This window comes from Bubalus kerabau, chromosome 1, assembly GCF_029407905.1.
Source record: "Bubalus kerabau isolate K-KA32 ecotype Philippines breed swamp buffalo chromosome 1, PCC_UOA_SB_1v2, whole genome shotgun sequence".
NCBI classification, from domain to species: domain Eukaryota; kingdom Metazoa; phylum Chordata; class Mammalia; order Artiodactyla; family Bovidae; genus Bubalus; species Bubalus kerabau.
In genome coordinates this window covers 216,643,925-216,671,561 of record NC_073624.1, presented here as the reverse complement: position 1 = coordinate 216,671,561, position 27,637 = coordinate 216,643,925, and the positions used below count along the sequence as shown (strand labels likewise).

At 43.5% G+C, this 27,637-nt stretch overlaps 1 protein-coding gene across 1 annotated transcript in view; it reads left to right on the top strand.

Moving 5' to 3' along the window:
* Positions 1-310: 310 nt before the first annotated feature.
* Positions 311-27,637, top strand: part of TRPC7 (transient receptor potential cation channel subfamily C member 7) — a 144,100-nt gene continuing 116,773 nt past the window's right edge. Inside the window, exons 1-2 of the mRNA XM_055549354.1 lie at positions 311-369; positions 1,842-2,619. Coding sequence (XP_055405329.1) covers positions 311-369; positions 1,842-2,619 — 837 coding nt within the window. The remainder of the gene's footprint in view (positions 370-1,841; positions 2,620-27,637) is intronic.

Here is a 27,637-nt window from a genome sequence, read left to right as displayed (position 1 = left end):
ATAGTTTAGCAGCTTCTCCCAAGAAGCGTGACTCAGGCCTAAGCATGATCAGAGTACAGTCTGACCTCAAGTCTCTGCTTACCACCAGATTTGGGCCCCCCAGAAGAGCTAAAACTAGAGCATGTCAAAAGGTAAAATTAGCAGAAAACTAAATAGAGCCCAAATTTTTAAAAATCACAAAACTGAATGGCACTACATTTTTTTTAAATCTCAAAACACTAAGTATAATTTAAAAACCATCCTCTGTGATTATTTTTATCTTTTACAGATGACTTAAATGAAATACTGAGTACTCTTAATGCATCGAGACATGACCAATAACAAAAAGACAATTGGGAACATGGGAAATAGTTCAAAACCAATCCCCAAGTATGTACTCTTTAGAACAGAAACTTTCTTATTGAAATGCACACATGCTAATATTATTTGAATAATATGAGCGGGAGAAGACGAAAAAATATGGGTAGGGCCAACTGGAGAATAAATAGTTTGAGAGGTTCAAGTTAGGGAACACCTGGTCCAGACTCTCTATTTTATAGTTAAAGCATCTTGAACTGGGGACCTGCTCGAGCAGCCAAGGTGAACTAGAGACGGGATATCCGGCTATTATTTTCTCCATTCTGCCATTTTAAAACCCCAACAAACTAAAGAGTAGGTAACTTGTCCAGAATCACAAGGCTGGCAACAGGTGGAGCCAGGATGCCTACTCTTGATCTTCTAACTTGAAAGCCTATCTCTCAGCCTCACTTGTCTCAAGATGGTCATCCAAGATAAGGATAATAATAGTACCTACATCATAGGGTCGATACAAAAATTCCACAGGCAGTATATGTGAAGTATATAAACCTCTTAGTACAGTTCCTGGCATATCAGAAGGGCTTAATAAATGTTGACTACTACTAATAGTATTGTATTAACGTCTACACTGTGCCACAATGGGGAAGAACAACACGTTAGAAATAAACCCAGCATATAAACTAAGCTGCTTCTCTATCCATATAAAAATCCAGAAACTACAGCTGAATTTCCTCAGGCAGGCTGCATCAGTGGCCATCAGTAAGCTGCAATGAGTCTAGGCCCACTCCATGCAACACCGTGACCTTTGGTAGGTGCTCAGGCTTCATGGGGATGAGAAGAAAGCACATCCCAATACAGTAGAGGACTGAAACAGAGGTGTGGCCACGCCTGTGTGTTGCTGCAGTTTTGTCATAGTGCAGGAGCTCAACTGGGGTAACACACCTGAAGCAAAGGCCTTAGTATCCATGGTGGCCATTTCTATGGCAGAAGCCCTGAAGAAGTGGGCACACCAACAAGTGAAGGGGACCAACATGGACTGAGTACTTTCTACAAGCATGCTACCTCACTTAATCCTCCTACCGACTTTATGGCACACAAAAAGTTATCCATGTTATATTGGTAAAAGCACAGAAAAGCACAGTGCTAAAGCACAGAGAAGTTAAGTGACATTCTCAACTTTGCACAAATGGAAATAAAACAGTTGTTAGCCTGTTTCAGCCACATCATGACCCCACCCTCTCCACCTCCACCCTTAGCTTGCCCTGAACCCACATTTCAGCTCTTTAGACACTTCTCCACTGAAGGAGAATAGACTTCTGGGTAACTAAACCAATACTCTTCCATTAGTATAAGAACAGTTCAGGTTGTTCAGTTTGTCTTAATCTCAGTGCTAGGTCAATATTTTCTAATAAGATTTCATAACTTCTCAAAATATTCCAATTATGACTTTCTTTTTCATCTCAAGGATGTCTGTTTGCTCTGCTCCCTGGGGAACCGTAGGATCCTAGGAGAGTAACTAGCATCTCTGCCTTGTCACCCCACAGGTTTGGGAGCAGCACCTTCAAAAACATGCAGCGCCGGCACACGACACTGAGGGAAAAGGGCCGCCGCCAGGCCATCAGGGGTCCTGCCTACATGTTTAACGAGAAGGGCACGAGCCTGACGCCAGAGGAGGAGCGCTTCCTGGACTCGGCCGAGTATGGCAACATCCCAGTGGTCAGGAAAATGCTGGAGGAGTCCAAGACCCTCAACTTCAACTGCGTGGACTACATGGGGCAGAACGCGCTGCAGCTGGCCGTGGGCAACGAGCACCTGGAGGTCACAGAGCTGCTGCTCAAGAAGGAGAACCTGGCGCGGGTGGGGGACGCGCTGCTGCTGGCCATCAGCAAGGGCTACGTGCGCATCGTAGAGGCCATCCTCAGCCACCCGGCCTTCGCGCAGGGCCAGCGCCTGGCGCTCAGCCCGCTGGAGCAGGAGCTGCGTGACGACGACTTCTACGCTTACGACGAGGACGGCACGCGCTTTTCGCACGACATCACACCCATCATCCTGGCGGCCCACTGCCAGGAGTACGAGATCGTGCACATCCTCCTGCTCAAGGGCGCCCGCATCGAGCGGCCCCACGACTACTTCTGCAAGTGCAATGAGTGCACCGAGAAGCAGAGGAAGGACTCCTTCAGCCACTCGCGCTCTCGCATGAATGCCTACAAGGGACTAGCGAGTGCTGCGTACTTGTCCCTGTCCAGCGAAGACCCAGTCCTCACCGCTCTGGAGCTCAGCAACGAGCTAGCCAGACTAGCCAACATTGAGACTGAATTCAAGGTAACTCTCCCACTTCCCACCCTGCCGGCAGATAGCCCAGTGGGCTCTTCTGGGTGTGTCCAGGAGCCACGTGGGCTGTCTGCCGATCTGTCTAACTCAGGGTCTCTCCCGTTCAGGCTCCTGGGGAGGAATGGAACTTCCTCAACCTGTGGCAGATATAGACCTGATGGAAAAGCAGCCCCATTAGGTGACATATTGACAAACACAAATCCATACAGTTAAGAGACATGCAGGGCACAGGGAAGGTTACACTGTGGTTCTGGTGTAAATGCCCCAGCTCTGTCCCAGGCAGCTCAGAAAGGGAATGTCTACAATACTTTTCATTGTTTCCTAGTCCAGGTCTTGGACTTCTTGATTGTCTCGCCAAGTTTACATTTGTCAATTTTCATTTGTCTTGTTCATATCTCTAACCCATCCTGGACTGTGTTGATCCTAGAGTCAATAGCAATAGCTTGCTGAATTGAAAAAGGCTTACAGTTATGTCAAAGGGCTGAGGAGGCAGTACACCAAAATAAAAATGAAACTCTCTCTGTAGAGTTGGACTTGTCATCTCAGTAGGTGGGCCCTTGTCAAGCCCCCTGAGAACACTTAGAACTACCAGGTCAGCCCAAGGGATGGAGACCCATCTCCAAAGTTCATTATTCAATAGTGGTCCTGCACTTTTACTGTCAATGGACATTCCTCCCGAAAGAGAAAACTGGGACCTAATTCTTTTAACAGTTTACTAGTAAATTAAGAGTGAATATTTAGTGGACACGTACTATGTGCCAAGCACTAACTTCCTTACCTATATGATGTTTAACCGCCTCAATGACCATTGGTATGGGTACCATTATTGTGCCCATTTTATATGAGGGCACAGAGGTAGAGACATAACATAAAGCAGATAAATGGTAAAACCATTGTTCTAATCTAGGTACTCAGACCCCAGAGCCAGCTCTTAGCCATTCCAGGAAGTTATGAGTCAAAGCCCCTTTTCATACATTGTTTCTCAGAGTTTCACTTGTTTCTATCTGAAAGATACCTTCCAATGCAGAGGTGTGACTGAAAGAGAAGAAATTACAACTGGGCTCATAATTTCTCATCCTGTCATTCAATCAGAGCCTATGATGCCATGAAGCAAGCAAAAAAGTGTCACATGTGGGGCGGACAATGAAGCTGGCACAAGATGTCACTGGCAGGAAAAAAGTTCATTGTCCAAACAGGATGTCAGTACAAGAGTTGCCCCTGCCTGGGACACAATTAGTGCCCAAGAGTGGGCACCAACTCACAGCAAAGGAGGCCCCATGGACCATATTGTTCAGAGAGATCTCAAAAGAAACAGAACTGAGCTGGGCTTTAATGAGCAGGAAGAACTGAATCAGTGGTAAGAGAGATACAGGCATTCAGAGGAGGAAAGTGGAGGCAAGGGCGAGAATGGCCCATAGCAGGCAGGGGACTGATGAGAAGCTCCATGTGACTACAATAAAGACTTCCTCTAGGGGCACGCAGGAGGAAGGCTGAAGAGATGAGTGGGCATATCTCAGAGGGCTCTGTGTATCAAGCTGAGCAGTTTGGATATTATCCTCCTAGAAATGGTGAGCTGCTGAAAGTTTGTGATTAGGAGACTGAAATGAAAGCTAGGGTTTTGGAAATTTACTTGACTGGTAGTAACATGAGTTAGAGGATTTGGGGTATGAGACACTGAGACTGAAGAGAAGGACATTTAGTTGTGCATGCATGAGGCCAGTGAAGCCTCTCTGTAGGAACGGGATCACTCACAGTCAGGCACAGACCACCAGGCCTACAGGAAGCCGCGGGGCTCTGCAAATTATGAATAGATGAAAAATCCTATAATTAAACTAATTTTACTCCATCTGTCCCCTTATCTTGGATCCATCTACTGAACTGGAGCCACTTCCATAAATCCTGTAACATACATAGCCTCATCTAGAGAGACTTGGCATATGTAGATGTGGAAATTAACCAAAGAAACTCCCAAGGAATGCAGTTATTGCCTCTCAAATCCTTGTTCCTATACAATAAACCATCTACCAGCAATAAGGTCAGTGATGTCCCAAGGAAGCTTAGTGGAATTTTGCTTGTTCCCTAGGCTTCAGACTAAATTCACACAAGCATTTCAAAGAAATGGCTAAGACAATTAACTTAGATTTTTCTGCCCAAGAAAAAAACAATTTAATGTTTTGGATCAGATTATATGGATAATGCCACAGTTCTCTGCTTATCTGGAATCTGGGAGCGTGCCAGCTTTACTAAATAAAATGATGCTAGACTAACACTTGGAAGTACATCTGAACCATTTGTTTTCTTTACTAAAACCCAGAGTCTAGCATATTTTAGTATATTCAATATCTAAAACTGGAAGTTTGTTGAAAGCATCCACTATGATATTCTGATTTAACAAGTAAATTGTGAAAATCATGTACAATTAGGAACATGACTACCATGATGACAAATCTGTTCTACAATGCAATGAATAAGAGCAATGATAAATGCATTTGATGGCTATTAACATCCCCCAAGTTACCTTTGTTTGAAATAATGTCTTTCAGATTGTCAACAAATGGTGCCTTATAAATTAACATAAGCATTCCTTTAGAACTTTATTACTTATTCAGCTATCCTTGTATGTGCATTCCTGACATCATGAATCCTCTCAGAGAAGAGAGCAGCTTATTAGTAAGAGGGAAGTCAAGTCACAAAAAAAGAAAAAAGAATGTGTTCTCAAATGCACTCTTCAAGAGTCTCTTCCACTTTAGCGGGACCATGTGTCATGGAGATGACCCAAAGCCATCAATGGTGTGAAAAAGCTCTCAGGTTCTCACTGGAGATGACCTAAGTCATCCTCCAGATCCTCTAAAACACTCATTCTGGGAGTGACTCTTCCTGACTAGAAAACAGCACGCATGAAACCTGGATCTGGTTGCCCAAGCTATTGTTTCTAGCGTCTTTTTAATTTATCACCAGAAGAAAGTTTAGTCATTAGCAAGAAGTATAGCCAATGTCAAGGTCTCCAGTAAATTCTGGCTGGAGTCAGATGTCTTCCTGCAAGCCATTATTTTTAGTGTAGGAATTATACACCGATTTTCTTATGTCTTTCTAATTTTCTTAGGTCTAGAAAGATATCAAAACTTGACATGGCCAGTAAGGCCTTCCTAATGCCATGAATGGTGCCTAGTAATCTAGTAAAGCACTCCATAAATATTTGAATAAAGGAAACCCTATGAATTTCAGTGAAATAATCATTTCACTGATGAAGCAAGTGATTACTTCTATCAATGATTTAAACTCTTCTAACACCTATAGATTTCACAGAGGTATCTGATGGACCTGGAGAAATGGGGACGCTCTAAAGGCTACAAGGTGGCTGAAAGGATAAAACTTAACACATTAAATAAGTGAAGACCAATCCTAGGCTGCACCATCTGGTGTCAGTGACCACTAAACTCCTGGAGGGCAGAGAGTGTTTTCCTGGTCTTACCACACAGTACAGAACATGTGGCGTCTGGGAGGCACAGCCCACAAATGATGTTTGGTTCACTGATTTATCTACACGGTAGGAGAGAAAAGAAGGAAATCTATCGGATGGGCTTTTCAGAGGTGTTTCATCCTGATGGAATGGCCTCCGTGTAAAGGTACCTGGATTAGCATGGAGTAATAAGAGATTTGCCTATCTCAGCTGAGTTACAGCTTCTGTGACCAAGAACACAATAAGGTCTTTATACTGCTCCTGACTTAGCCTTGTTGGGTTTCTCCTGCTTGGATTCTCATCCTGATAAAAATGCTCAGGGTCTCCTATATTATGCTGATGTCTTCTCAGTCAAATTCCTGGGCATTCTGTCTATATGAGTTGTTTATACATAGAGATGTTGTTTCAAAAGGATTACAGATGTTACCCTTTCTTCCAACTTAAGAGTCATGCCGACAGCAACATCTAGTGGGGATAGGAAGGGGATGAGGAAGCAAAGTGCTACAAGCAAAGTGCTATAAAGTGCTACAAATTTTATAGACCAATATCCTAGGCAATACTATAGAAGGATATTTAGGGCTTTGGAAGGAAAGAGAAAGCAGAATGGGGACTAGAGATAGTCTTCTTGTTTTCTCACCTTTTGCTTAAATTGGAAAAGTATTCAATGTTCACAAGTCAAGAAACTGGAAGCCCAACAAACACTTTAACCTAGGTATTTAAGATTTGGTCATCCTGAGTAAAAACAAGCTTCAACTTAGAAGGCTTTTCAAGGCTGTAAACTGTGCTTCAGTGACAAGCAGTTTATTCTCAGACACCACAGAGGAGAAGAGTAGGGGGACAAGAAAGCTAAAGCTGTAACTTCATCTTGCTTAAAGTGTTGATGATTTTTCTGTTTGTCAATGGGTTGTTAACGACATGTATTATGAGAAATAGATAATGAATTATGTATCAATGTTTGCGTTGCCATTTTAAGACCCATTAAAAAAAAAAAAAAACCTCTTCGGGCCTAAAATACCACAAATTAAAAATGCAAATAATGATAAATCGGACCAATTTGCCACCTGCTACGATCTCTAGTGAGATCCCATTGTGGAAGGTAAAGATGTTGAGATGACAGTTTGCAGTCTGCTTGCAAACTTATCAAAATGGAAGAGGGAAGAGGAGGGGAAGGAGTGACTTGATATTGTGGAACACATTTGGAGTCTGGAGTCTGGAGCCAGGGAGCTGGAGTAAAGGCCTACTCTGGGTCTGGGGCAGTACCGAAAGGTCAACAAACCCACTGCCCCCAGCCTCCGGTAGAATCTGTTTCTCATGTGCTTTGAATGTTTCTAATATTTTTAAATTTTATAGACCAACATCCTAGGAAAATACATTTCCTTGAAGCCTGAAACCTTGGCTGGTAGTATAAACAAATGCCTGCTTAAAAGGAAGGAAATGACTTGAAAATTGTTTCCTTTTCCTTTGGGAAAATATTTTTAAGCTGTGAAAGCTGCAGGTCTTAAAAGTGAGTGGTTGTCATCGTTGTTGAAGAGAATCGGGCAGAAACCCCTCAAAGCAGTCACTTATATATCATCCAAAGACCCTCAGGGATGTGACTGTGCCAGCCCAGCCCTCTGCTTGAGCATCTGAGATGCAGAATGTAAGCAGAGAAGAGACAGATCACAGATGTCAGGTGACGAACTGTAATGGAAGCCCCTCACTACACACACACAGGTAAAAGGCGGTCAGATCACATGTTGTTGGTCTCCATACCTGAGAGAAAGATCCAGGGATTGACTTATTTCAGGAGGAGAGACAGAGATGATTCTGCCCATGTCAGCCTTGTCTTTGTCTATTTTTCTATCTAAGTGTCTGGAGGAGCACTTTCACCAGAGCATTCATTAATGAGTTATCACAGGAAAATGAACTAATTAATGTGTCCTTTAATGACAAGTTTTCATTGGTCACAACTTTCCGCTTCTGCTCGTTATGCCAAGAGTATTAGCCTCTAAAATACAGGGAGAGCGAGTCAGCAGGGTGACTGGTATTCAGATGGGATACAGGAGGCCACTCTGCTAGATGAAGACAGGACAAGGATAGGGGACAGGCTTTGGGTGAGCACCCAGAACAGCCATGCTTCATTTTCTCAAAGCTATGGAAGAACATAGAGCATGGCTCTGGGATCAGAAATGACCTGGGTTCCGGGTCAGAGTCATCTCCTAGCAATCATACAATCTTGGGCGTTTATTAGTAGTATTCTTATTTGAAAATGAGGCTGGGGGGAGGGAACAGGTGTTAGAGAAGAATTGCAACATGTCTTCCCGACCCCAACACTTGCCCTTACCCTAATCTCTGTAAATGACATCTCGATTCATCCCATTATTAAGAGCTTTCAATGCCTCATCCCACTCAGCTTCCAGGAGTTCCTGGCATGTATCAGGTACTCAGTAAATATTAGTTCAGTAAACAAATAAATAGAGTCAGTGAGTGAACTAATGACTAATGACCTCTGAGGGAGTTGGTGAAGACTAAATGAGATGAAGAATACAAAATTCTTTGCAGAGGACCTGACCCATAGTAAGTACATAATTTTCCCCATACATGGCAATGGGCAATCCCACTTTGTTCCTCAAAGCCCACTGGATTTTTAGCACTGCAACTTTTCTTCCCAATAAACACAACTTAAGCTTCAACACCTCCTCTATTCAGAGGGTCTTCCTGATTTCTGCTAAGCCTCCCTCCCCAAGCCCAGAGTACAAGCTGTCTGTGTGAGCTCTATGATTAAAAAAAGGGCAAGAGAGTATCTTCCAATTGGAAAAATGCAGACCACTGAAATTGAAGATGCCCGGCATACTGCTACAGTACTGCTGTGAAAAGAAGCAATGCGAGCAGAAAAGACAGAGGCTGCAAAGGAGGGGAAGGGAGGAAATGGGCAGGCAGAGCTCCTGCCAAGTACAGACAGAGATTGTTTTTTGAAAAATATCTCTGTGGAAGATTCATCACTACACACACACGAAAAAAAAAAAACTGGGAAAAAATCATTTCCTATACAAGTGCAACTATCAGTCTGAAATATCAGAGATACAGAAAAAATGACGGCAGTTCTTGGAGGATATCAGTCAATGAGCAGTAGCACAAATTGCATCAAAATGAAATGATGAAAATGTAGGGCTTTTCTCTGGAAAAAAGTTAAATTCTGTATATAAATTAATCACGATAGGGCAAAACCAATCAAGTGTGCTGCACACACCATCAACAGGGAGGCATGTGTTTTTCTAGCAGCAAATTCACATGCAGAATAAATGTGGAAACTCTTATGTCAGGAGGGTGGATGAAAATAAGGCCTGTAGACCCACAGAATGTCAGAACTGGATGGACCCGAGTGACAGAGCTATCTGAAAATTCAGCATTCATGCAGCAAATACTTAATTAAGCCTCTAGTATGAGCCAGGCTCTGGGTTGGGTGCTGGAATGCAATGATGAAAAGATGAAGTTCCTGCCCTCAGGACCTCATAGTCTAGCAGAGGAGACAGGCGTTCTTCGTGTACTCACACAAACAGAGCTTTACAAATCATGCTGAGTGCTAAGCAGTAAAAGAGCAATTTGCAAAGCGTTGCCTTAGTGGGACAGCTGACTCTGTGTGAGGGTGTGCATGTGCTTAAAGATTTCTCAGAGATGACAATATTTAAATGAAAATGGAGGGTATGGGAGACATAAACAGACAGCAGGGAAGGGGGGAGATGGTTCCAGGCACAGCAGCTGTACATGAAAAAACCCAGAGCAGAGAGGGAAAAGAGAGGCCTGTGGAGAGAACTCTGAGTAGCTGCCTGTCACGGGGAGGAAACACAAGAGACAGCAGGTGACATAGGTGCTGAAGAACCCCTTGGCCATGGCCTTCCCACTTGGCAGCCTTGGTAAGAAGCTGGACTTCAATTCACCGTAGGGTGAATGGGGAGCTATCTGAACATTTCAGCAGGTCGTACACTCTGCCTGGTGCACTAGTATACCAAATGGCTGGGAGGGGACAAGACTTGAAGGATGGACAGGAAGGAAGGTGGACGGGAGGGGTTGAGGGGGGAGTGGCAGAGGGACCAGCACATCTCAGCCTGCAGGTGACTCCCTGGAGCTGGAGCAACAGCACAGTCAGAGAAGGTGAAGGCTCCTGGCTGTTTCCAGGACCGCTTTCTCGTCTAGGAGCTCCTGGGAGCTTCTTCTGTCCCTGGGACCTCTCTGCTCTCTCGAGAGGCATAGGGAGGGAAGGGAGAACACAGCCTGCTCTCCTTTTCTCCTCCAAGGTGGAGGCCCTGTGGAGTAGCAGGAGCGTAGGAGAGGGATGAGAAGTCTGACTTTCTACCTTGAACTCTGGAGGTGCAGAGGGGCATGTGCCCCCTGCTTGGCCGAACTATTCACTGCACGGCCAGCACAGAGCAAAGTGGACTCAGAGGTGACAGCCCCATATAAAAAGGATTCCACTGGACTGTAACCTTTCCATTGTGTTTTCTAGATTCGGAAAACATCTTTCTCCCTGTGTATGCTGCATAAAAGCAGAGAAAATGTCTAATCTCATGTCTGATTAATGCTCAACTGGAGCTGGTTTCAGCATAAATAAAGGTACGCAGGAGACCTCTCCCATTGTCCTCCATGGCTCTGGATGTTGGGATTACCAGGCCAGGAGGATGCTGGGGGCAGATGAGACCTCCCTGCAGATGAGGAACCTTCCCTGGCAAACTCCCAGTTGAGTCTAGGTGGATATATTAGTCTCCCAGGACTGCGGAAACAAAGCACCACAAATGTGGTGACTTAAAAACAACAGAAATTTATTTTCTTACAGTGCTGGAGGCTAGGGGTCCAAAACCAAGGTGTTGGCAGGGTCCCTGCTCACTCTGAAGCCTCCAGGGTACAACAGGTGCTTCCTTGGCAATCCTTCGCTGAAAGACACATCACTCCAATCTCTGCCTTTGTGGTCACATAGTGATCTCTCTGTGTGTTTCTGTGCCTCTTACCCTCTTCTTCTAAGGACATTTCTGTTGTTCAGTCGCTCAGTCATGTCTGACTCTTTGCAACCCCTTGGACTGCAGCACACCAGCCTTCCCTGTCCTTCACTATCTGCTGGAATTTGCTCATGACTCATGGACATTCATGTCCATTGAGTCAGTGATGCCATTCAACCATCTCCTCTTTGCCCCCTTCTCTTCCCTTCAATCTTTCCCAGCATCAGGGTCTTTTCCAATGAGTTGGCTCTTCACTTTAAGGTGGCCAAAGTATCAGAGCTTCAGCTTCAGCATAAGTCCTTCCAATGAATATTCAGGATTGATTTCCCTTAGGATTTTCAATAAAGACCAATCATTTTGTATTAAAGGCCCACTCTATTCCAGTAGGACTTTAACTAATTATAACTGCAAAAACTATTTCCAAATAAGATACCATTTTGAAGTGCTAGGAAGGATGTGAATTTGGTGGATAGACTACTCAACCCTGTACCATGGGGTAGCACCAGGTTGAGACACTGAGGAAGGCTGATACCAGGAATGCAGGCAGACCCACAGAGCAGGGCAAGGTAAAAGGGCAGAGGTTAGTTATTCTGGGAAGCCAAGGACAGTCCTAAAACTAGGTGGTCATTCTGGAAGAAAGGAGAGAGACAACTGATGCTTTCTACTGACCCAGGCACAAGCTGAGATATGGATAGGAATTTTGTAACTGCCTGTGTGTGTGTGTGTGTGTGTGTGTGTGTGTGTGTGTCTGTCCAGAAGAGACAGTGAGGTAAGAAGTGGAAGGCAGCTGACAGAAGCAATTGGGGAAACGGTACTGGGGCATGACCTGTATCAAGTAGTAGAAAAACATTTTCAAGTGTTGATAATGAAAACAAATTGATTATAAAATGTTCAGAAAATACAGAAAAGTGGAGGGAACAAATAGGTCAGCGTTCATTCTACCATCTAAGAATAACATATTTTGGTATGTTTCCTCTCAGTACCTCCTCTATCCCCAAGTAGAAAGACTGAATTAATACTATGACTTAGGTGATGGATCCTTACCAACTCATTTTTGTCTCCCTTCATACTTTATCCTCATTTCTACCCTCCCCCATTCCCCCCCAAAATCATCCACTTCAATAATATTCAATGCACTTAAGGCATTTCCCCATGTGATATCAACGTTATAAATAACAGTTTCTAGAAAATATTAGTATCATGTGTTGGGAGGAAAACTTTTCCATTACCATCTTAGGTTGCAATGGTTGGGTGGCCTGTGACTTGACTAACAAAAGACAGATTAACAGGAGAAAAGACAGGGTTTATTTTGCCAACAAAGGTCCGTCTAGTCAAGGCTATGGTTTTTCCAGTGGTCATGTATGGATGTGAGAATTGGACTGTGAAGAAAGCTGAGCGCCGAAGAATTGATGCTTTTGAACTGTGGTGTTGGAGAAGACTCTTGAGAGTCCCTTGGACTGCAAGGAGATCCAACCAGTCCATTCTGAAGGAGATAAGTCCTGGGTGTTCATTGGAAGGAATGATGCTAAAGCTGAAACTCCAGTACTTTGGCTACCTCATGCGAAGAGTTGACTCATCGGAAAAGACTCTGATGCTGGGAGGGATTGGGGGCAGGAGGAGAAGGGGACAACAGAGGATGAGATGGCTGGATGGCATCACTGACTCAACGGATGTGAGTTTGAGTGAACTCGGGGAGTTGGTGATGGACAGGGAGGCCTGGCGTGCTGCAATTCATGGGGTCGCAAAGAGTCAGACATGACTGAGCGACTGAACTGAACTGAACTGATTCATATACACACAGAAGTCTATGAAAGAAGTGGCTGGCTCCCTCAAGAGCTAAGGACAGGGGGTTATATACTAACTTAGCAAGAAAAGGTAAAGGAAGAAAGGAGTTTTAAGGAAAAAGAGGAAACACATGGGTTTTAGGGAAACAAATGGAGGCTTGAGAGTCAGTGATGTTTGTTCTCATCCAGGGGGTCAGTCTCCTTTCTAGCTGTAACCGGTGCCCCCAAGTCCCCACTGAGGGGATTTACAGCAACTGTATTTTGGGGAGGCTCTGCTTGTGTCAGCAAAAGAAATTTAGCTGCTGTTTGTTTGGATGTTTTTAACTTAAAATAATCTTCATGCCACTTTGATGATTTTGACAGTCACTACACATAATCATGAAAACTAAATCTCTAAGCCCCATCACAGAATTCCTGTGAATCATTATATGGTAAGAATGAGCACCAGGAATTAAGGGTGGGCAGGGTAACTGAGCCCTGCCACGGGAGAGACAGACAGGCTTGTGTAGGGGAGGAATTTTCTCTCCACCCTTCTGAGTTCATAGCTGAGACCCCTATAAAAAAGATTAACAAAAGAAAAACAAACAGAAGTATAGAAGCATGTAATACTTCTTGTATATATGAGAATACCCAGGGGAAAAATGAGTAACTCTCTGAGGTGGCTTAGTATTCAGGATTAAATACCATCTTAATGGAGAAAGGTATGAAGGATGGAGGGTGGAGGCCTTTTAGGAGACAGTAACTGATTTTCAGGAAACATGAACGGGCACTTAGAAGAACAGAGGAGAGGCATGATAGTTTGTGACAAAGCCTGTCTGGATATATATAGTACCCCTTCTCCTGTAATAAGAGCCCATCTTTCTGGTTCAAGAAGCTCCAAGGGAAGGGATTTATGGCCAGCAAGTTCCTTTTGGAGGATCTGTCTTGAGGCAGATAAGGGACATTCAGAGAAAGCCTCTTTCTACATTTGCTTTTTTTTTTTTTTAAGAGGTGAGTAACTCAAAGTGGTGGTTAGGACTTGGACTTATATAACATCTTAACAAAAGAATGAATTTTTAGACACATGAAAAGACAACAAAAAAAAACTTTGAGCTTCCAGGGAACCAAACTGTAGAAGGTAAATATATGGGGAACCAAATGGTAGCTTAGAGCTGGTTTGAACAAAGCTGTGGTGTAGATTTTGCTGGTGCTGTCTCTGATGATTAACTTCTGTTTCCCTTGGTAAAGAGCAGAGGAGGGACACCCTTTACAAATTTATGTTCTGCTTTTAGCCAAATGGAGGACAGAGAGTTTTTCTTCTATCTGTTTCTTCTTAATTGCCTTTAGCTTGAAGATTTCTTGTGACAAAGTGGCATATTTCAGGGTGGCAGATTCTGTTACCTTTCAAGCCCATGAACTGTAGGAGCTGGCAAATATCACTGCAGCTCTTGGATTCCAGGTAGAGTAGAAAAGACAGAGAACTACATTTGATTGCAAATGGGAAAAAGTTTCCATCATTCAGAAATCTCACGTGGCACTGATGAACTGTGTTTCTTTCTCTTTCTTTCTCATTTATAAACTATGTGATCATTACCTACCACAAGCGTTATACATTCAAATACAGTGTAGGGATTATAAACATTCTATAATAAACACTCTTTTAATATCCTGGCACAGGCTTCCTTTCAAAATGTATGTTATCCTAGGACCAGGAGGCCATGGACTTTTCCACCAGCTCTCAAGAAGACAGATTAAGTAGTATGGTACCATCTGTACTCCTGCCAGCCCTAGGAACCTGGAGGAGTTAGAATATAGCTCTGGTCACTGCAGATGCAGAATGGGTATAAGAGCCAGGAAAAAATAAAGAAGCTAAACTTGTATACCTAGTCCTAAAATTACAGTGATGTAAGAACACATGTATACCTGTGGCGGATTCATTTTGATATTTGGCAAATCTAATACAGTTATGTAAAGTTTAAAAATAAAATAAAATTAAAAAAAAAAAAAAAAAAAAAAAAAAAAGAATGATTGAGGCTAAAATTTTCTAAATACTATCAATTCTCAAACAGATGAAGTCTCCCCAAATGCTTGGTAGCATGATTACATTTCATATTATAATGATCTTTCCACCTCCCATAACAGAAATTAATAACAATGACCTGTTTTCTCTGGGCTCCAGGGCAGGTTTGCTAATTACTGATGGATAAATAAGTGCCTTGAAAATTAAGAGAGGTCATGATGAATTGAGCTTCCCAGGTGGCGCAGTGGTAAAGAATCTGCCTGCCAATGCAGGAGACACAAGAGACATGGGTTCAATCCCTGAGTCAGGAAGATCTACTGGAGGAGGGCATGGGAACCTGCTCCAGTATTCTTGCCTGGATAATCCCATGGACAGAGGAGCCTCATGGGCTACAGTCCATGGGATCGCAAAGAGTCAAACACGACTGAGCGGTTGAGCACAAAGGTACACAAACATGCTGAAATGCTATTTCTGTTGCTCTTTCTCCTTTTCCCCTTCTCTGTCTGTCTGTCTGTCTCTCTCTCTCTCTGTCTCTCTCTCACACACACACACCATGTAAATATACTTCCTATTTACCAATAATACAGCTGCTTGGGGGAATCAGAACTCTTGTTTGCATTTTGTGGAAGAACAGCACACCTCATGCATGTGGAAGACCAGGGCTTTGCTTGGTAATAGCTCTCCAGCCTCTCCTACATATACTTTGAAAACAGTAGCCCAGGATCTTTCTGATGACAAGATCCCCTCTCTGGTGACTATGCACTTTGCTTAAAGTTTATACTTAAAAGAATTCATCTAATACCTTCCCACAGCGCATCAGAAACTTGATGTTTTATGTGCTTAAACCCGATGTTTTAATATAAGCATGGAGATAAGCTCCAAGAAATGTGGGGGAAATGTTTTAATTTGACTGAAAAAAACTAGGAGCAAGAGTTTATTTCCCCAAATAGTATCTCCTCTAGGATTACAAATGTAGAAACCAGACTTTAAACACAGAGCTGGATCTTCACCTAAAGCAACTATGTGAGGAATGGGCTCATGGTAGTCAGGTTTCAGAGACAACTTGAGGGAACCAAACAGCTTAGAGCCCCATGGTCACACTCTGCCCCGGAGGTGGCCTATGGCACATGTGATTCGCTGCCATAAAAGACAGTCCTCTGGGGCAATGGGGCCACTGAGTGAGGAGGCCCAGGGTTCCACCAGGAACTGACATGTGACCGTGGCTGACTCAGTTTACTTCTCTGCAGCTATCTTCCTCATGCATAAAGCCAGGTACTTTTACTAACACTCCCTTGTTGAGTCTCCACTTTTCCAGCTCCTTCTGCTTCTCATTCCTATAGAGCATTTTCATGAAGGACATCTAAGTTGAGATTTAAGAGGAGATTATTATTCCCATTTTACAGATGAGGAAACAGACTGAGTGGTTAAATGATTTTCTGCAAATGGTGGTCTTCTTTCTACCGTGGGCCAGATATGGTACAAGGTACCAGGTCTACAAGTGTGGGACAGAACTGGACTCTATCCTCAAAGCAATGGGAGAGACTGGAGTGCTGAGAGATAGACACAACGTAGTAGAGAAGGGGCAGCACATGATGGGATCACAAAGAAGAGTGCAGCAAACTGCATGATGATATGAGAGGAGGATTCCTGGAAGAGACGATGTTCTGAAGTGGTTCTTGAAGGCTGAGTTTGGCAAATGAAGAAGATTTTGAAAGTCTGGCAAATGAAGATTTTGAAAGAACGGAGTAAGGCAGACAAATGAACATGTGCAGGGGCACAGAGAGCCCAGTGTGCTTGTTGGACAGTGGTAGCTGGAAGAGTTTACAGGAAAGGGGCTAATCTTTAAGAGGTATATTGAAATATGATGATAAAGATGCACGGATTTTACCCTGCAGCTTTTAAACCAAGGGGTTAGGGACTTGGCAACCAGGCAGAAGGAACTGTTGTTGGTAAACAGTCCAATCAGGAAGCTAATTCACAAGTCTAGACACTGAATTAAGATCTCACGAGTGTGAGTGTGGGCAGTAGGGGTCAGACAGTAAAGATTCTTTAGATCAGAATCCAGAGATCTTGGTAACTAACTGACAAAGACAAAGATGAACCCAGGACTTCGAGCTCAGAAGGCTGAATCGATAGGGACTCTATTTCCTGAAGCAGAAAGCAGAAGATCAAGTTTGAATGTTTGGAAGACCCATATGTTCAGTTTGGGGCATGCAGAGTTTGAAGAGTCTGTGGGACTTACCAGTGTAGATGACCACTTGGCAGCTGAAGATTTAAATCAGCTTCTTAGAATACAGGTTGGTGTAGGAGGTAAAAACATATGGTTATCAGCACATAGGTAACAATGGAAGTTGTAGAGATAAATGAAATCATATCAAAGCCCCAGTCTCTCTCTCTCTCTCTTTTTTTTTTTTGTTAATAACAACTTTAAATCCTTTCAAGTTTTATTTAGTCATTCTTTGGATAAATCAGCCAAAAAACTAGAATCTTATTTTCTTGATTACATTTGAACTTATTTAAATGCAATCACTTACTAATCTTTTATCCATGCCCTACAGGACTTTCAGAAACTCAGTGCAGTTTTCTATACACAAGATAATGAGCCTTTAACAGGCAGGCTTGGCTCCAAGACCATCTCTTAGGGCCAAGTATACCCAACCTTGTTGCTCCTGGATCTGTTCCCTGGTAGCCACACACCAGTACCCAGCTTCCCATAAATAAAATTCTCAAATCAGAGTGGATGTATGGTCATTTTATGCAATATTTATTATGTCCTACAATGTAGCATGCCCTGGACTGAGATATACAAATGAATGAAGTTGATTAGTCAAGTATGAAAATGTCAGGACTACAGAGAGCACTTTGACGGGGCTATTGGACCCTGAGAATAAAAAGCAGTGGGTGACCAAGCCTGAAACAGTGGAGTTCCTCAGGGGTATCAGGAGAGCCATTCTGGAGTTAGCTGTGAGCTGGTCTTGAGAAGGGTAGACGTTCTTAGAGGAAGAAGAGAGGGGCGTAAGTCTAGGCTTGGGGACACAATGGACAAAGGTGCCGAGGTGAAGAGAATGGTGTCTGCTCCTCTGACCACAGAAATCATAGGTACTGATTTGCCTAATTTGGTTTGGGGGTTTCCCCTTTATAATTAGCAGGGCTCTACATTTTTTAATTGCTACTGTGCCATCTAGTCATTAGCCCCTCTTAATCAATAGCATTTTTCAGCAATCACAAGCAATTTTTAAAAACTCAATTCTATACATATTCTATACTATAATTACTCTTTGGAAAAAAAGTTTCCTGAACATTTACTATTCTGAATCCATAATCAGAGGAGTCATGACATAATCCTCTGGAAGGATATGTTATCTGGTGATGCCAATTCTATATTAGTGTTTCTCTGAAATGCTTTCACAATATACAGTAAGCACAAATAAGATGCATATTTAAGGTCATATTTACTCTGAATCTCATTTCAGATCTTCTTCTAATGTGATCTTAAAATAAACAAAGTTATTAGATATGAAGTAGAGAAGACCGCAGTCCTGGTCAAGACAGCACCAAGGGTGGATGCATACCTGTCTCCATCACTGACATTTAAGGGTTTAGCTGATTCACCCAAAGGAAAACAGGCAGGTTGAAACATCATTACTCACTCAAAAATTGTCTTGCTTACAAACAACACCCAGTTGTGGATGTGACTGGTGATGGAAGTAAAGTCCAATGCTATAAAGAGCAATATTGCATAGGAACACGGAATGTTAGGTCCATGAATCAAAGCAAATTGGAATTGGTCAAACAAGAGTGAATGTTGACATTTTAGGAATCAGCGAACTAAAATGGACTGGAATGGGTAAATTTAACTCAGATGACCATTATATCTATTACTGTGTGCAAGAATCCCTTAGAAGAAATGGAGTAGCCATCATGGTCAACAAAAAGAGTCTGAAATGCAGTACTTGGATGCAATCTCAAAAATGACAGAATGATCTCTGTTTGTTTCCAAGGCAAACCATTCAATATCATGGTAATCCAAGTCTATGCCCCGACCAGTAAAGCTGAAGAAGCTGAAATTGAATGATACTATGATGACCTACAAGACCTTCTAGAACTAACACCCGAAAAAGATGTCCTTTTCATTATAGGGGACTGGAATGCAAAAGTAGGGAGTCAAGAAATACCTGGAGTAACAGGCAAATTTGGCCTTAGAGTAGAGAATGAAGCAGGGCAAAGGCTAATAGACTTTTGCCAAGAGAACACCCTGGTCATGGCAAACACCCTCTTCCAACAACACAAGAGAAGGTTCTACACATGGACATCACCAGATGGTCAACACCAAAATCAGATTGATTATATTCTTTGCAGCCAAAGATGGAGAAGCTCTATACAATCAGCAAAAACAAGGCTGGGAGTTGACTGTGGCTCAGATCATGAACTCCTTATTGCCAAATTCAGACTTAATTGAAGAAAGTAGGGAAAAACACTAGACCATTCAGGTATGACCTAAATCAAATCCCTTATGATTATACAGTGAAAGTGACAAATAGATTCAAGGGGTTAGATCTGATAGACAGAGTGCCTGAAGAACTATGGATGGGGAACACATGTATACCTGTGGCGGATTCATTTTGATATTTGGCAAAACTAATACAATTATGTAAAGTTTAAAAATAAAATAAAATTAAAAACAAAAACAAAATACAATTAGATGATAAGACATGAAAAGTAAAAAAAAAAAAAGAACTATGGAAGGAGGTTCGTGACATTGTACAGGAGACAGGGAAAAAGACCATCCCCAAGAAAAAGAAAGGCAAAAAGGTAAAATGGTTGTCTGAGGAGGCCTTACAAATAGCTGTGAAAAGAAGAGAAGTGAAAGGCAAAAGAGAAAAGGAAAGATATAGCCATTTGAATGCAGAGTTCCAAAGAATAGCAAGGAGAGGTAAGAAAGCCTTCCTCAGCGATCAATGCAAAGAAATACAGGAAAACAATAGAATGGGAAAGTCTAGAGATCTCTTCAAGAAAATTAGAGATACCAAGGGAACATTTCATGCAAAGGTGGGCACAATAAAGGACAGAAACAGTATCAATCTAACAGAAGATATTAAGAAGAGACAGCAAGAATACACAGAAGAACTGTACAAAAAAGATCTTTATGACCCAGATAATTACGATGGTGTGATCACCAACCTACAGCCAGACATCCTGAAATGTAAAGTCAAGTGGGCCTTAGGAAGCATCACTACAAACAAAGCTAGTGGAAATGATGAAATTCCAGTTGAACTATTTCAAATCCTAAAATATGATGCTGTGAAAGTGCTGCACTCAATATGCCAGCACATTTGGAAAACTCAGCAGTGGCCACAGGACTGGAAAAGGTCAGTTTTCATTCCAATACCAAAGAAAAGCAATGCTAAGAATGCTCAAACTACTGCACAGTTGCATTTATCTCATATGCTAGTAAAATAATGCTCAAAATCCTCCAAGCCAGGCTTAAATAGTACGTGAACCATGAACTTCCAGATGTTCAAGCTGGATTTAGAAAGGGCAGAGGAACCAGAGATCAAATTGCAAACATTTGTTGGATCATCGAAAAAGCAAGATAGTTCCAGAAAAATATCTACTTTTGCTTTATTGACTATGCCAAAGCCTTTGACTGTGTGAACCATAACAAACTCTGGAAAATTCTTAAAGGGATGGGAATATGAGACCACCTGATGTGCATCCTGAGAAATCTGTATGCAGGTCCAGGAGCTGGACATGCAACAACAGACTGGTTCAAAATAGGAAAAGGAATACATCAAGGCTGTATTTTGTCACCCTGCTTATTTAACTTATATGCAGAGTACATCATGAGAAATGCTGGGCTGGATGAGGCACAAGCTGGAATAAAGATTGCTGCGAGAAATATCAATAACCTCAGATATGCAGATGACACCACCCTTACGGCAGAAAGCAAAGAAGAACTAAAGAGCCTCTTGATGAAAGTGAAAGAGGAGAGTGAAAAAGCTGGCTTAAAACTCAACATTCAGAAAACTAAGATCATGGCATCCGGTCCCATCACTTCATGGCAAAAAGATGGGGAAACAGTGGAAACAGTGGCTGACTTTATTTTGGGGGCTCCAAAGTCACTGCCTATGGGGACTGAAGCCATGAAAGTAAACGACACTTGCTCTTTAGAAGAAAAGCTATGACCTACCTAGACAGAATGTTAAAAAGCAGAGACATTACTTTGCCAACAAAGGTCCAACTAGTCAAAACTATGGTTTTTCCAGTAGTCATGAATGGATGTGAGTTAATGAGGGAGCTAGCTATGTAGATACATGAGAGAGGAGGTCTCCAGATAGAGGGTCACCAGTACAAAAAGAGAGAAGAGTGCAAAGCAGAAGAAGGAGAGCATCTGGTATTTTGAGGATGGAGGCCAGTCACTGGGGCAGAGTGGGTGAGGAGAACAGGAAGAGGTGAGGCCAGAGGAACTACAGGCAACAGGTGGTCAGAGCCCTAATAGGCTTTTTTTCTCATGAGATGGGGTGTCATTGGAAGGTTTCAGGAAGTGGAGTTGGCAGACCTGATGTGTACTTGAAGAGGATCACGCTGGCTGTTGGGATATGATGAATTGTAAGGGGCAAGAGAAGAAGCCTGAGAACCAAGTGAGAGGTGGGTCTAATTACCCAGGGGAGAGATGAAGGTGGCCTTGGACCAGAAAGATAAATGGTCAAGGTGGAGGATAAACACAGAATTCTAGATATCTTTGAAAGATAGAGCTTAGAGAATTTATTGATGGATATCAAGAAAAAGGGAAGGATGAATGAAGCTTTTGGTTCAAGCAACTGGAAAGACAGTTATTATGAGGTGAACACTGTGCAGGAGGAGTTCCTTGCTCAGCTGGTGTTTCCTCCCTCCTTCCCCGGCTCCTTGAGATGAGCACACTTCCTTCCCCACTGACGATGACTTCCCTGAACATTCTGATGCCAACGCACCTGCTGGTAACTTAGAGCGTGGGGTACCCTCAGCTGCCTGAGCTCAGCTGTCTTACTCCCAGCCTGGCCCTGGGACGCACAGGGTACTGCCCTTTGCCTCTTACCAACACATCCTCCTCTCTCTCTCCATCTTCACCAGGAAAGACCCTGAACCTGCCCCTTCAGGGTGGTGCTCATGGTTTCAGAGCACATGCCAGGGCAGTTGGTATTTTTGTCAGATGAGTACTTCTCAGTGTTAGTATTATTGAATTCGGAGTCAGCCATACCCCCACTCCGGTATTCTTACCTGGAGAATTCCATGGACAGAGGAGCCTAGTGGGCTACAGTCCATGGTCACAGAGAGTCACACATGACTGAGTGACTAACACTTTCACTCCTTTCTTCATACTCAGATTCAAATCACAGCTGCCACTGAAGTCTCTGGGCCTCGGTTCCCCTTTCTGTAAAGAGGATCGATAACTGTACCTACTTCCTTGGTTTGTCATGAGAATTCAATGAGCTAAATACGTAAAGCATTCAGCCCAGGGCCTGGCACATAGTAAGCATTCAGTAAATGATAAATAATAGTGGTAGAAACTGTAACAGTCGCCTTCTTTAACACTGTCCCGTTCTAGTGGACACAAAGACCAAACAATCACACATAGGCAGACCTCACGCGGGGTCTGGGCAGGGAGGCAGGGGAAAGGAGGGCTGCTTCTATGTGAGTGAAACACAGGGCTTCCTGAGGGTCCCTCCTACTCTTTCAACTCACACCTCCTGACTGATCACCTGAGTCACAGCTTTGAGCAATCATTCCACCATGGAGCCCTGACCTGTGGTTGACAGAGTAATGTGTGAGAGCAAGAGAAAGGGAAAGGAGAGGGAGACAGAGACAGGGAAGAGGGACCTGGGGCCTCCAGGGAGGCTTGGAGCTGTGAGGTGTGGAGATGGGGCAAGGCTCACACAGGCACATCTGCCCTCCTGTGTCTGTTCCCTGTGGTCAAAGCAGGAAAAAAACAAAAAAAAAAAACAAAACAAAACAAAACAAAAAAAAAACCAGAAAGCCTAGGAAAAGCTCTTCTGGGAGCTCAGCGAGAGAGAACCAAGCAGCATCTTCAATCTGAACGAGGATGCACAGAGAGTGTACATGAACTCCTCTCTGGATACATGAGTGCATTCGTGTCTGTTCAATAATAAGTTACATAAAACATTGGAAATGTGCATAACTTATGCACGTGCCCATCTGTGGTTGAAGTAGCTGACAGCCACCACAGTCCTCCTGCTGGTGAATGCTCTCTGCCTTCTGGGCCTTTACCTTGCCATCTCTTCTTTCTGGAATATCCTTATCCCTCCTAGCTTCTACTCATCCTCAGGGCTCATATCCCACCTCCTCTTGGAAGTTCCCCACACCTGCATGCAGCTGGGCAGCACATCCCAAGACCCAAGACTAGGTCCTTACCTGGTCACTTGTCACGCTGTCTAGCAAGACCCTGAGTTCTTCAAAGACTGTATTTTATTTCAGTTTCCATCCCTAATGCCTGGCACATAGTGAGCGCTCAAATATACCTGCTGAATTAGAATAAAATACTCGAGTTGCTGTATGGAGGTGAGAGTTGGACCATAAAGAAGGCTGAGCCCCAAAGAATTGATGCTTTCAAATAGTGGTGTTGGGGAAGATTCTTGAGAGTCCCTTGGACAGCAAGGAGATCAAACCAGTCAATCCTAAAGGACATCAACCCTGAATATTCATTGGAAGGACTGATGCTGAAGCTGAGGCTCCAATACTTTGGCCACCTGATGTAAAGAGCTGACTCCCTGGAAAAGACCCTGTTGCTGGGGAAAAGATTGAGTGCAGCAGGAGAAGGGGACGACAGAGAATAGAATGGCTGGATGGCACCACTGACTCAGTGGATGTGAGTTTGAGCAAACTCTGGGAGATAGTGAAGGACACAGAAGCCTAGAATGCTGCAATCCATGGGGTCACAAAGAGTCAGACATGACTGAGTGACTGAATAACAACAACAACTCGAGTTGCTCATGTGTTTCCTTGAAAGACAGACTCTGAATCAGAGGGCTGCCTTATTATCAGAGGGGACTTGTTATAAAATCAACAAGCAGAGCAATCCTTTCCTTCTGGGATTTCACAGTGTCATATGGTGATGGCTTAAGGAGCCCCTTATGATGTCAGTACCTGCCAATTAAGTAAACCCAAAATCAGGATGGAAACCAAAGTATCAACAAAGGCATTGTCAACACAGCCTGGCTAAGGAAAGTGGAGCAGTCATCTGCAGATACAGTTCAGCACCCGGGGCCTACACCTCCTCCGTGAGTCATCGAGGACTCTGGTCCAAACCCGGCCTCACTTCTGTCCTGCTCCTGCGCCTTCCACCTGAGGCCTGACACAAGATGAAGCTGCAAGAGTGAAGCCATTGATGGGCGCCTCTGCTTTGTTAGAAAGGGGCTTGAAGACCAGCACCCCAAAAGAGGCAAACTGCCCATGTTTACACTCTCTGCTAAGCTCCAAGCCACATGTGTCATAATATGGCTAATACTCATCACACACTGTGTTAAGCAACTTAGATGGATTATCTTATGTGTTCAGTTGCTCAGTCCTGTCCAACTCTGTGACCCCCTGCACTGTGGTCCACCAGGCTCCTTTGTCCTGGGGTTTTCCAGGCAGGAAAACTGGAGTGGGTTGCCATTTATACTTGTCACATATCGTATTAAGCAACTTACATGGATTACCTTATTCCATTTTCTCCTTACCCATAAGGTTAAAAAAAAAAACAAAAAACAGTATCATTCCCGCTATACAGATTAAGCTAGAACACAGAGAAGGATTAAGTTAAACACTCAACATCCCATTGACTGCATGCAGCAGAACTGGGATCTGACCTCAGATACTCCGATTCTAGAGCCAATGAAGTACTAACTACCCAGTCATCTCTCTCATGCAAAAAGGCTCATCAGGCCTGTCCCAAGAAATTCTAAGATCACCAGTGGTTCATAAACAGTCATCTTTCCCAAATTCTTAAACACCTAGGACACAGATAACCCATTAGGAAATGCAGGGAGTAAGTCTGGGATGAATAAAAGAAGGCCCCCTGCGGAGAGCAGGTGATAAAGTCAAGTAGGCAGCGGGTGACCAGTGGCGCAGTCTGAGAGTCACACCTTTGAGAGGCTCACTGGAGCAGGCAGCCAGCTTGACCCACCCAACCCCGAACCCTGAATTCTGAGGAACTCAGGGCTGTCTACATCCCCTGGGAAAGCCAAGGCAACAAATGCTGGCTCTCTGACTCACATACTGGACTTGACAGACTCATGTACCACCTTTCTTGGACCTGAGTTCCTAAATGGAAATTAAATGCTGGAGGATATTTGCCTTTTATTAATATGACCTGCCAGAGCACGAGCTTATTTACATGGTGACGGTTAATGAAACGATTAAGTGGTATGCGTAGAAGCTAAAACGTGGATTGAAACTTTTCAATTTTCATCTGCAATAACGAGCACTAGGCTCAGGTTCTTGCCCTGCATTTCACATCCATTAATTTTTTCAGTGACTACAGTTATAATTAATAAAGACTCAGCCGTGTGTGTTAAATCTTAACATTCCATTTTCTCATCCATCAGCTGAGTGAAGAATGTGCAGAAGGCTGTGCTGGAGGGCAGGATGAGGCTCTGAAGTCCTTTCTTAGCAAAAAAGGTACCGATCCAGACCTACATGCCCAGCACCATGCCTTATGCTCCACCTGCCTTACCTCACTAAATCTTCACAATGTAATTTCAGTAGGTGTTTTAATTCCCCTTATGTCATCACTGCCTCCCAGGTCACCCCTCAGAACCTGAACTTGATTCTCCACAAGGCTCGCAAGCCCCATTCTATCCTTGCACCTGGCTTCTTCATCTCCAGATACCCTCCCACTGCTGCTGCTGCTGCTGCTAAGTTGCTTCAGTCGTGTCTGATTCTGTGCGACCCCATAGACAGGCAGCCCACCAGGCTCCCCTGTCCCTGGGATTCTCCAGGCAAGAACACTTCACCCTGCCAAAGTCATAGTCTGTCCTCAGCAAAATCCCCTGTGTCGCTGCCCCCTCCTCTTAGAGACGCCTCACCTTCTTGCTCTTTCTTAAGCCTGGCTCCCTTAAGACACACTTCTCCTGCTGTCCTCTCAAGTGAGGCTGGCTCTGCTCCCACAGTCCTCACACCACTGGGCTGAGAGAATTGAGGGAGGGCGTGCATCTCTCTCTTACTGTTCCTTACCACTCCCAGACCTCCTTCTTCTCTCCTCCCTAAGAACACTGAGCTCTGAGCCACCTTGCATCACATTACATCACCCATTATTCCACACCATTTGAGTCTGCAACAATGGGGCACTCCCTGCCATTTCTCCATGCTGTTAGTTCCTGCTGTTTAAATTCTTGACACTTTACATGCAGACCATCATTTTAACACCTTGACTGAGTTTTAAGAGCTGTCTCCTCCAGTGGTCTTACCTTAGTCATCATTAGCCTACTGAGCCTACATGTCTCATGATCAATAAATGCAAACTCTCCATAATCTAAGCATCACACATCACGTCTCTGACCACTAGCTCAAATTTTTCTATCTCCCTCAAATGTCCCAGCTCTGTCGATCTTCTACCTACCCCCACGACTTCCAACTCACTAACCTAACCACCGTTTTTGTTTTTAAATAGGCTTTATTTTTAGAGCAGTTTTAGGTTCACAGCAATACTGAACAGGAGGTACAGAGTGTTACCATATACCCCCCTGCCCCCACACATGCACAGCCTCCCCCACCAGAATGGAGCACTTGTTACAACTGATGAACATGCACTGACACACATTATCAGCCAAGTCCATACTTCAAATCAAGGCTCACTCCCATCTTCATACATTTTGTGAATTTGGACAAATGTATAATAACAGAGATCCACCATTGTGGTATCATGCAGAGTAGTTTCACGGCCCTAAAAATCCCCTGCTCCGCTATTCATCCTTCCCACTCCCCAGCCCCTGGCAACTATGATTTTTTTTGTGGCTCAACTGGTAAAGAATCTGCCTGCAATGTGGGAGACCTGGGTTCAATCCCTGGGTTGGAAAGATCTCCTGGAGAAGGGAATGGCTACCCACTCCAGTATTCTGGCCTGGGGAATTCCATGGACTGTATAGTCCATGGGGTCGCAAAGAGTCGGACACGACTGAGCGACTTTCACTTTCACTATCTCCACAGTTTTACCTTTTCCAGAATGTCATATAGCTGGAATCACACAGCATTTTGTGGCCTTTTCAGATTGGATTCTTTCACTTAGTTACATGCATTTAAGGCTCCCCCATGTCTTTTCATGGCTTGATAGCCCATTTCTTTTAGGGACTGAATATTATTCCACTGTCCGGATATACAAAAGTTTTATTATCCATTCACCTACTGAATGACATCTTGGTTGCTTCTAAGTTTGAACATTTATAAATAAATATTCATATGCAAGTTTCTGTGTAGACATAGCTTTTGACTTCTTTGGGCTAATACCAGGGATTGTGATTGTTGCATCATGGTAAAAGTACATTTCATTTTGTAAGAAATCATCAACTTTATGTTTAAAATGGAAGTCCTGTCTCCCTTCATGCTAGCCACAATTCATGGACTATCATAATCTCCCCTGACCTCTTGTAGTTTTTGGCAAAAAATACAATCCTGGTAAAATCTAATTGTCCACCTACTCATGCTGGCATCTGGGGAGGTGAATGTGGTTACAAAGAGTCAACCATACTAGCTGGTCTCATCTTAAAATAATTTTATTTATTTATTTCTGGCTGTGCTGGGTCTTCATTGCTGTGCGGGGTTT